Source organism: Tupaia chinensis, unplaced genomic scaffold (assembly GCF_000334495.1).
Source record: "Tupaia chinensis unplaced genomic scaffold, TupChi_1.0 Scaffold000045_1, whole genome shotgun sequence".
NCBI lineage: Eukaryota > Metazoa > Chordata > Mammalia > Scandentia > Tupaiidae > Tupaia > Tupaia belangeri.
Window position 1 is genome coordinate 7,046,249 of NW_006159501.1, and position 10,624 is coordinate 7,056,872.

General features: G+C 51.6%; 1 protein-coding gene across 3 annotated transcripts in view; it reads right to left on the reverse strand.

Annotated features, from left to right (window-relative positions):
* The window catches only part of LPIN1 (lipin 1), a 111,206-nt gene that overhangs the window by 96,049 nt on the left and 4,533 nt on the right, over positions 1-10,624 (reverse strand). Inside the window, exon 1 of one of the 3 annotated variants that reach the window (XM_006140815.2) lies at positions 4,032-4,349. The exons of the other annotated variants lie outside the window; for them this stretch is intronic. Coding sequence (XP_006140877.1) covers positions 4,032-4,103 — 72 coding nt within the window. The 5' untranslated portion in view covers positions 4,104-4,349. Of the gene's footprint in view, positions 1-4,031; positions 4,350-10,624 lie in introns of those variants that run through there. 3 annotated transcript variants of the gene reach the window in all.

Sequence of the window (10,624 nt, forward strand, 5' to 3'; positions counted from 1 at the left end):
CTCTCTCTCTCTCTCTCTCCCTCCCTCCCTCCCTCCCTCTCTCCTTTCTCCCCTCTCATGTGCACAAGCACATGTGCCCTCTGGCAATTAAAAAAAAGTTACGTTAAAATGTTTTTCTTTTAGGGCCAGTAGATGGCATGGTGGTTAAGGCGCTGGACTCCCACATGATTGACCATGGTTCAAGTCCCAGAGCTGGTGATCGAAACTCGTGCAGGGGCGTGTGTGCACACACCCGAAATCCCAAGACAAGAGACTGTCCCCCCTACAGGACAATTTCTCACTTTCCCTCTCACCGTCTCTCTCTGTCACTCTCCTGTGAGCCCACTCGCTTAATGGCAAACAAAACAAAACCAAAAAAATTGTTTTTTCCGTTAAACCATAACATTAATATGACATGTAAGTAAAACGGGCACATTAAAAGGAGCATCAGAGATGTTAGAGGACATCGTCCCTTTCCACGGGTGCCATGGAGCACTTTCTCCATAACCGTCTAACGGTCCCCACACTCCTTGCTCCCGTCTGCGGAGGGAGACGGCCGCTGTAGCTCAATGCTCCTTTCTGGTGCGAGAGTAAATGCAAACCAAGAAAGGACATGATTGTCCCTAGCGCAGAAGGGAAGAGGACACCTTTCTCCCTCTACTTAGGGTACTTAGCAATACCATGGAGCACCTGCCATTGTGAACCCTTTCTCTGCCCCTTCCGGATGTCTGTAAATCTTTTTAAAAGCTACAAAAGCCTCTGGCCTCCTGAAGGGTTAGGGAACTCCTCATCAAGGCCAGGAAGCCACCTCTTTGAAATGCAAACAAACAAAGAAGGCCCTACCTCCCAGTTTCCGTGGGAGGCTAAGCCCAGCTCTGGCAGGTGCCTAATTCCAGTTGCAAAACCACCTCCTGTCATAAAGACACCAAAGGTCTATTTATGTTCTGTTTGTTTGCTTGTGGCTACAGAGCACATGCTCCCACAGCTGCAGAGACACAGAGAAAGAGGTAAGGTGAGAAATCGCCCCTGCCGCACAGGGGAGTGGCCACACCACAACCCCTGCCCCTCCATTCTTTTCTCAGGATTCTCCATTCTCTTCCCAGGATTCTGGGCATGCATCCACACGCACCCACCAAGTTTCTCAAGTCGTCAGGTTGGGACTCAAATTTCACAGCTGGCCAGCGCCCTAACTACCACACTACCTGCTGGCCCCAGAAGTTCTATTTTTCTCTTGTATGAAGGCAGTGAACACAGACGGCCGCCCCGATTACCGAGTGAATTTAGGGTGAACCATGAGACAAAGTGTGCTGGCCCGGCCGCCTCCTGAGGACTCGTGAGGGTTAGCTCGGACGCTTGGACTCGTGCATTGCAGCTGCTCACCTATAACGAAGGGTAAGATCTCCTTCTGTCAAGCTGTTCTGTCTCCCATCCCTCAGCCTGTGTCATCTAAGAGCACTAGTTAGGACAGGAAAATGAAAGGGCCATGTTAGGAATGCCCCCATCTTCTAATAGTAGCTTTGAAATGTCACATGGAACCACTGTGTGAGAACTTCGTAGGTCTTTAACACAAACCGGACTCTTCTGACTCACAGCCAAGTATACAATACTGTTTTCTCACATAGACTCATTAAGTTTGGCAGTGCCAAAAGAACGAAGGATTCTAAGTCAGGTTAGGTGGCCTTGGGTCCCAGCCCTGCCACTTAGGGGCTGCGTGGCTTTGATCAAGACACTCTGAACTTGAGTGATTCTTTTAAATGAATCCTTCCCATTGTCGCCCTTCACAGAATGCATCAAGGCGTGCTTACACTTCTGCCAGGCCTCCACCCGCTGGAAGAAAGTACAGCCCTGGAGCAATGAATGCGACCAGACGGCTGCTACGTGTGTGCAGGGAAATACCGAAGCGCAGCTGTGTAGGCCAGCCAGCGGGGTGTGTGTGTGTGTGTGTGTGTGTGTGCACGTGTGCACATTTGTGTCCACACACATGCGTAGTGCCATATTAAAAACAGACTCACCTGAGCAGTTGCCCAGTCTCCAGTCTATACAAGGTGCTCGAACATAACCCTACACATGTAACAGGATAAAGGAAACAAGTTTCCCATGCTCTCTGCTCAGAACTAATACTCTCTACAGCTAGAAGGAATATTTTTTTAATAAATAATTATTTATTTAATTCCATTTGCTATTATTATTATTATATTTTTTTTTTGACCAGAGAGAAAGAGAGAGAGAGAGAGAGAAAGGGTAAGTGAGAAAGGAAGCCACCAGGTCCAGGACTCAAACCATGGTCAGCCATGTGGGAGTCCAGCACCTTAACCACCATACCACCTGCTACACTGCAGGGAAGAGAGTAGGACCACGGGGAGCATGCTTGGATTAAACCACCGAGTTGCCGCTGAACTAAAAGGAGGGGGCTGCCCTCTGCTGATTGGAGAATGCAGTTTATGGCGGGTGTGAAACCCTGTGAGGACCAAGTGGAGGAGCTGAGCACTGTGGCTGAAGGCCCCCTTTCCCAGTCTTTGCCCCTCCTGGTCCACTGCCTTCCTTCCAAATGTATGTCAAAATGTTGGTTTGAAGAGACCCACGGGCCCAGTCAGTGGCACAAGCGATGAGGCTCTGGCTGTGCTGGCTGGGGCGACATGGGAGGCCGGGCTTCGAACCTCAGACCATCCTGAACAGGCCAGTGCAACAGCCATGCTCCTGGTATTCCAGCAAACTGAGAGGCCAGGGCAGAGGGTTGTGATGGGGAGATGCTGTCAAAAATGCCTGCCTCTCTCTCTCTCTATCTCTCTATCTATCTCTCTCTCTCTCTCTCTCTCTCTCTCTCTCTCTTACTAACAGAAAAAAGAAAAAGAGATGCGTCCAAGCTGTGGTTTAGCCACTGTACAAACCACACATTATGGACGCTTGTCACTCTGCTTATCGTCTTTGGAACAACCCATTAGGAAGTCCAAGTTCAATGGACAGAGACTAACGAGCCACTCCTGTACTTTTTAACTGAGCTGTGTATGCGTTTACAGGCTCTAAGACAGTCCGCCGCAGAGTGGGATCTGGCACAAGACACATCCATCATTGGGACCCCACCGGAGGGCTTTCATCATGGCACTGCCATTGCCCAGGTCCCCTTGCCATGGCCGGACCCCCTGTAAGCAGCGCTTACCCTGACTGATGGGATACTCTGTGATTGGAGCTTCCTGCACACTGCCCGGCTGATGGCTTTTTATAGTTTTTTTTGCCAAAGGGCATATGCACTCGGAGAAAGACAAAGAGACAGGGAGAGGGAAAATGAGAAATCACCCTGGGTGGTTGGGGGTGGGGAGATGGCCACACACAATCCCTTCTCCTCTTGGGGTTTTGGGCAAGTACACACACGTGCCCAGCATGAGTTTCAAATTGCCAGGTCCAGGACTCAAACTGCGGTCAGCCGTGTGGAACTCCAGCACCTTAGCCACCAGGCCACCTGCTGACCCTGGTTGATCACTATTGCAGGTCTGCTGGCTCTCCTCTTAAAGCAGCCTCAGCTTTACAGAGCCTGGGCCAGGAGAGGAGGGAGCCAGGGAAGGGGGAGAAGCCAAAGACACACTTCACCTGCTTCCCAGCTGCCATGGGCTCCCCTCGGTCCTGCTCTTGGTTTCGTGGCTGCTGGCCCTACTGCCTCCGTCCTCCTAACAGGAATGAGACTGGAAATTCCTGCTAGGCTCCAGCTTGGAGAACTCCCTGAAAGTACACTCAATGGCATGTACCTCGAAATGGCATCTCCATGGTAACAAGAGAAAATAGTTTTAAAAATTATCTTCTAATTTAGAATTTGATGAATTTGGGTCCTCAGTTATCATTCTTGGGGGAGAAAAGCACAAACTCCATGGGGTGGCATCTGGTTGTATTTACAAGTCTGAGAAGCCCATCCAAAAGCCGACGGCAAGTCAGTCCACACAGAAAGGACTGAAGCCACAGAGCCTCGTTTCGGGCCTGGTTCCGGAGATGTCACCCCAGGAGCCCCTCCTCAGTGAGTTGACCTGCAGGACGTTACTTCCCACCTTCCCCCCTGCCCTTACCTTAGCTGCTGGAAGGCAGGCTCGTCTCCCCCAAGGAGAGTGCATGCTGTCAGGACTCCATTCGGCTTCCATTAGCTCCACACGGAGGTCCCTGCTCAGGGGGGCGCTGGCCCACGGTGGCTCTTGCTCTTGCTCCCAGCTTCCTCGTCCTCAGCAGACTCAGCCACGGCTTAGCGGCTGCAGGCAGGGGCATGGCTGGCTCCCCCCTGGTCTTGCCCTCGGTGTGCTCCCTTTTCCCGGTCTTGCCCCTCAGCCGAGCCCTTCCCCACCCATTTCCTCTCCTCCATCTTCCTTTCCTCAGTGCTGTCTGCAAAGGCTCCAGGAGAGGCTCATTGTTGGGTGGCAGAATTGTGACACCCCACTGGGGTTATGACATCAGCAGAGGAGAGGGACAAGAGAGCCGGTGAGACTGTGCCGGGCTGCTGCCAGGACCGGGCCTCAGAATGGAGCCCAGTCGACATGAGGCCAAGGGAAGGTTGGGAGCAGGGCAGAACAAATCCTTTCACAAAGTCGGCTTCTCCCCACCCAGTTCTGGATCCACGGCAAGCTAATTAGGAGGGACTTTTAGTTCGGAAAGATCTACTCCTTGGGACTGGATGATGGTGCAGGGGTAAAACATGCCACTGTTCAAGGTTGATCCATGCGGGAAGGTTCCAGGTCCATGCCCAAGGACACCCCCTCCACCCCCCCCCCGGCCCCGAGGACACTGAGCACACACCAGCCAGAATCCAGGGCTGGCTGAAGCTGGGGATGGGGCAGATCACAGTGTCAAGACCCTGCTGGGAGGGCTGTCTTTTTCTCTTTCTCTGTCTCTCTGTCTCACTTATAGAAGAATTAAATAAACTTTAAAAAAAAAAAAACTAAAAGCTACCCTCCAACAAACTGAGATGTGAAGGGAGGGAATTATGAGGTCACCTGGAAAGCCATGACATTTTTCTACATTTTTCTATGCAAAAATGTGTCAGGACTTTCCCGACAATCCAGTACTTTCCCCATTTTTTAACAAAGCCTGGAAATTAGGTGTTACCTACCAAGTCTAATATTAACAGGTTTCTGGGACACACGTTGGCTAGGAATAGCACCAATCCTGAGAAATTAAGCTATCAGTGAGCTCTTTGGAATGCCTAAATTGGAGGGAGAAGTGACGAATAATTACAGGTCATAACTATTGAACAAAAACTGAGGTTTTTAAATGGTGCTAAAATGGGAAGCTATTAAACAGAATGGAATCCTCTAGAATTCAACCTACTCTGACATGAGCCTGCGGGGTCGGCTCAGATGTGACCCTGAGCACCCACACCTTTTGCTGCCCTGGAATCCCCGTGTGTGCCTTTCTTCCGGGTCTTTACAACGCAGATGCTAGGACCCGAGGGGGTCTTCTCTTGTAGCGATTTCCTTCAGCATGATGGGAATGCCTGGGACCAGCCGTGCTCCAGCAGAGCGGAAGAAGCTTGGAAATAGTTCAGGGCCCTGGACCTTCTCATCTTCTGGGAACTTGCAGCGCCAGCTCTCCTGGTCCTCCAAATGCACACGGCCTGCCCGCCCCTTCACTGGTATGGTGTCTTTGAACCTTGACAGAAAGGGTGCATCTGGAAGGCAGGCTATTACAAGCAAGAGGCATCTTTCTGTTGTCTCTCGTGCACGGGCCTGGGACTGATGTGCGTTACCGCAGTCCTATCGAGCATGTGCAGTAGTATTCCAAGGCAGAGCAGGAGAATCTAGCAACGGTGTGGGCATTGCACAGCACTTCGGCACCATGCCACTGGGCAACGTGCCTTTTAGTAAGTCGGGTGCAAATCTAGCACCCTCCTACCCTGTAGGAGAGAATGCGGTTTGCACCTAAAATAGGTATGAATCATTTCTGCTAAATACTAGGCTCTCCTGTAGCATCTCCAGACCATGTCTCCCTTCTTTACTGAACTGTGGGGGCTAAACAATACTCACTTGCTTCTGAAGTCACGGCTGTCATCCCCCCGAGTGCACAAAGAGCTACTGTGACCAGAGGGCTGGTGTGTGAGCCGGCATGTTTAGGGGCCGTGAGGCTCCATGTGTGTGATTCCTCGTCTAACAGCAGAACAAGACCGGTAACTTTGCGTGTCCCAGTCCTGAGACGTGAGGCTGTGCAGGTGTATGCTTGTTAACCTGGAACAGAGGAGGCCATTCCTTCTGGTCTTTTCTGAAGGTCAGCCCACACTCACAAAACAGCCCTCAGTGCTGGCCAGGAGGGCCGTTCACCTACTCAGAGCACTGCCCAGCGTGAAAGGGAGGGCAGAGCACCCGGGGAGCAACAACCCTCGCTGCTGACCCTAACGGAACCCAGCGTGGGGAACGGAGACACTCGTCTGTGGAGTCAAGGGCTCTGCAGGATGAAGGTAGCTAGATTGGGGATCGCTATAAACAGGACCTGTTAAGGGGCTGGCCAGTGACAGAGCAGTATACAACACTCTGCGGTGCTGGGCCCATGTGATAAGGTCCTAGGTTCACACCCTGAACCTTCCCTGTGCACGGGTATGCACATGCCGTGATCCGGGCTGGCAGATGCTGAGGGCAAATCACAACTGGAAGACCCTACTGAGGGCATTCTCGCTCCCACTTTCTCTCTCCCTCAGAAGAAATAAAAATTAAATTAAACTTAAAAAACTTATGAGTAAGTCCAGCCAGGGAAGAGATGACCCAGGCTACCTCTGGGGACTGGACGCTCCCAGCTGGACCCCTGGAAAGGGCCGTTCGCCCCTGCACTCTGCTGCGTTAATGCTCCTCCCAGCCCCAACTCGCGGACTTAGCTCTCTCCTTTTCTCTGCCTTCCCAAACCTACCCGAGAATTCCATGTTAGCCTTTCCCATTCCCACACTGAGCAGCTCACAGACGAGTCTACGTAGACAGACACTCTGGCTTCCATAAGCTGCCCTGACTCCCGCCGCGCCCAGAGATACTCACTCTCCTTCCCCACTCCCCTCCAGGTGGGATGTTTGTGGGCAGAGGTGGCAGAGACTTCTGAGAACAGAGGGACAGAGAACTCTGGAAGTCTGAGCTTCGAATCTGCGCTCGGGCCAGAACTCAGATTCTGCCCATGAGGTAACCCAGAAAGGCCCCGAGAGAAAGCGGCTGGCCACAGTCTCCATGCCACGTGTCCTAGACCTCTGCCAGGCTTCGTGTTTTTGCCTCCCAGGGCAGTGATAGTAGAGGCCCAGGAAGAAAGCCCAAAGCTCTCTCTGGAGTCCGAGGTGTCCTGGACGGGGCATAGCTCTGGGGACTGGAGGCCTGGGTTCTGGTCTGTTCTCCGTGAGAGTCCCCCAGGTTTCCTGGGAACCTCAGTGCCTGCGTTAGAAAGCTCTGACCATGTCATTTACATGTTTATAACATGACCTCAGGTCATGGATGATCTTTCACCCTAACCCCAACACACACACGCTCACACACACATGCACACACACACATGCACACATACACACTGTCCAGTAGCTCTCGGTCTCAGCTTCATAACACCCAGGGTATCTCTAATCATCTTAAGGGCCTTTAAGATCTTTCCAGAGGAAAGAACTACTGCAAATTCTTGATCATTTTAAAGGAGGTGACATGACACCCGGTACAGTCTCCTCTCCCCTCTCTCCACTGAGGACGTGTAAGTGACAACGTGGGCACTGCTCACCTAATTAGAGGAAGTTCTGAGCCCAGTCAAGACAGAGCACGCCTTGGGAGGGGCGGGGCAGGGAGTGAGGAATGGCCCTCGGGGACTTGCCCTGGGCTGTCACCATGAACACAGGCTGTGTGTGTGGGCAGCAGTGCCCCAAGTTTCCGAGCTATGAGCCCTCATGTCCACCTGGGCTACGGTGATCTCTTCTCCCACACCCTGCTTCGTGAGGCCTAATCCACCACAGTCCGGCCGCTCAGTCGGAGCTCAGTCAGCTGCAGTGTTTTCAGGAGCCCCAGAGACAGACGGGCCAGCTGGCGAGCAGTGGGATGAGGGAGCATCGTCTGACAGACACATGCGGCCTCCTGCGCGGCCCTAGATGTTGGGCCACGTGTCAGAAGCCACCGCTGCCCTGGCTCCAGTTCTCTTCCAGGTCTAGGCTCGGGCCACTCTGGCTGCATTTATTTCCATACGTTTACCCCATTCCCTTCCACCGCAGGGCCTTAGCACGTGCTATAGCCTGGCATGGACTCCCCTGCCCTCTGCACTGGCTAACTGCCACTCACTCCTCAATCTCAATTCAAGAATCACTAACCCAAGGCCAGCAGGTGGCATAGTGGTGAAAGTGTTGGACTCGCACAGTGCTGGCCAACTGCAGTTCAAGTCCTGGACCCGGTGGCTTGAAAATCACACCAGGCGTGTGTGTGTGTGTGTGTGTGTGTGTGTGTGTGTGTGTGTGCATGCCCCAAATCCCAAGAGGAGGCTAGAGAAGAAGGGATTGCAGCATGGCCAGCTCCATTTCTCACTTTCCACCTCTCTGTCTCTCTCCAGTGAGCACATGCTCCCTTTGGCAAAAACTTAAAAAAAAAAAAAAAAAAAAAAAGCTGCTGCTGTTGTGGAGCACCTACCAAGTACCACACACTGTGCTAGATACTCAAACAGAAATGGCCTTCTCTCTCCTGCAGCATCTGTCTGGGGAGGGACGCGAGAGCCGCATACACAAATGGAACGTACTTTGAATACAAGGTACGTGGACAGTGACAGAGAGTAAGAGTAACTCGGGAGGAGCCGCCCGCCCACTGGTGGGAGCAGGGACTGGTAGAAAGTGGATTGGCACTATTGTAGACACCACAAGGAGACATCGCTATAAGACAGTACCCTTAGGGTATTTCCTCTTTATTTATTTATTTATTTCAAAGAGGTTTTTTGCTATAGGGCACATGCACTTGCTGAAGAGACAGAGAGAGACAGAAAGCAAGAAATCACCCTCCAAGGGGGATGGCCACGCCGCAATCCCTTCTCCTCCATTCTCCTCTTGAGATCTTGAGCACGTATGCATATGTGAGTTTTAAGCCACTGGGTCCAGGACTCAAACCTTGGTCAACTATGTGGGAGACCAGCGACACAACCATTACACCATCTGCTAGTTCCAGGTATCTCCTTAAAACAAACTATAGCAAACAGAGAATGACTGTTAGCGTAATACTCTAACCAGGTGCATTATTGTATCTGCTCGTGCATATGCGTGTCCCTAATCACGCTCCGATGGTGTAGGCTAAATTTGAAATGGGGTGGCTGTCAGAGCCAGCACAGTGCAGGTCTGGATGAGAGGACAGTGCTGTCACCAGACACCTGCATGTAGCTCTGTTGACCAGGCAGACAGACAAGACAGCCCCAGGGCAGGATGGCAGGGGAGCGCAGTGGACAGTGACGTACTCCCTGTCCCTTGACTGCAGGTAGCTCAGTGACTCTCAAGGGAAGTTCAGACCCGAGAAACAACGAAGTGAAGAACAGGAGGGGATCTTCAACAGAAAAGATAGTTCTCCCCATTCAGAAGGCAGAAGCAAAAGGAAAGTTTCACCAAAGAATAACACGGAGCAAGCTGGACCCCAAAATTCCTGCAAAGGGGGCTGCAGCTGAGGGAGGAGTACGCCTGCCTGGCAGAACCTGAGCAAGTGCCAGCCTCGGGGACAACCTGGCTCCTTGCCTTTTACTCCAGGGGGAAGCTTCTCGGTCCCTTCCTGTCCCTCTCATGCTAGACAAAAACCACAGCCACAAAGTGCCAGGCGTGTGAGGAAACTCTGCCGCATGAAACAAAGCGTGAAAGCGGAAATAAGGGGAAAACACAGTTCCAGAAGAAATAAAAGAATTAGGGACACAAAAGGGAAACTGAGCAAGAAATGCCCAGTTAGAATCTCAGAGATTTGGGGAGACATTTCAATCATGACCCAAAAACAGAACAATGTTACAAGTGAGAATTAATTAGATAATAAGAGAAGAATTTGAAAAGTAAAAAACTGGAGTGCAAAAACATGATAACCATCACAGAAGATGAAATTAATTAAATTAGAGACTGACAAGTTGGGCAATAGGAGACAAGAGACAGGGAGGGATGTACAGCTGTCTTCATCCACCTCCTGACTGTCTGTTCTTCTGGTTATTTTTTTTGGAGAGGTTTTCGCTTTAGGGTGCATGCGCTCACCAGACAGAGAGAGACAGACAGAAAGTGAAAAATCACCCCCCGGGGGAATGGCCACGCCACAATCCCTTCTCCTCCATTCTCCTCTCGGGATCTTGGGCGCAAACGCACACGCGCCCAGTGTGAGTTTAAGCCACTGGGTCTGGGTCGCAAACCGCAGTCGACTACGTGGGAGTCCAGAGACATAGCCATTACGCTAAATCTGGTCCCCTGATTGTCTGTTCTGTTTCCCGGAATCTGCTGGAATTTCTGCGGGGTTAGAAGTGAGTTGTCCTCAGGACCAGAAGATGGCATAGAGATTATTATATTGCTGGACTCCCACATGGCTGACCACAGTTCAAGTCCCAAACCCAGTGGCTTCCTGCCAGCCCCTCCTCTTTCCTTGAGAGGTCACCTGAAAATGGACTCCAGATTTTACTTATTTTTAAGAGTAAGAAAGGAGAAAAGCAGAGTCCAGTAAGAGTGGGCCTAATGAGGAAAGGG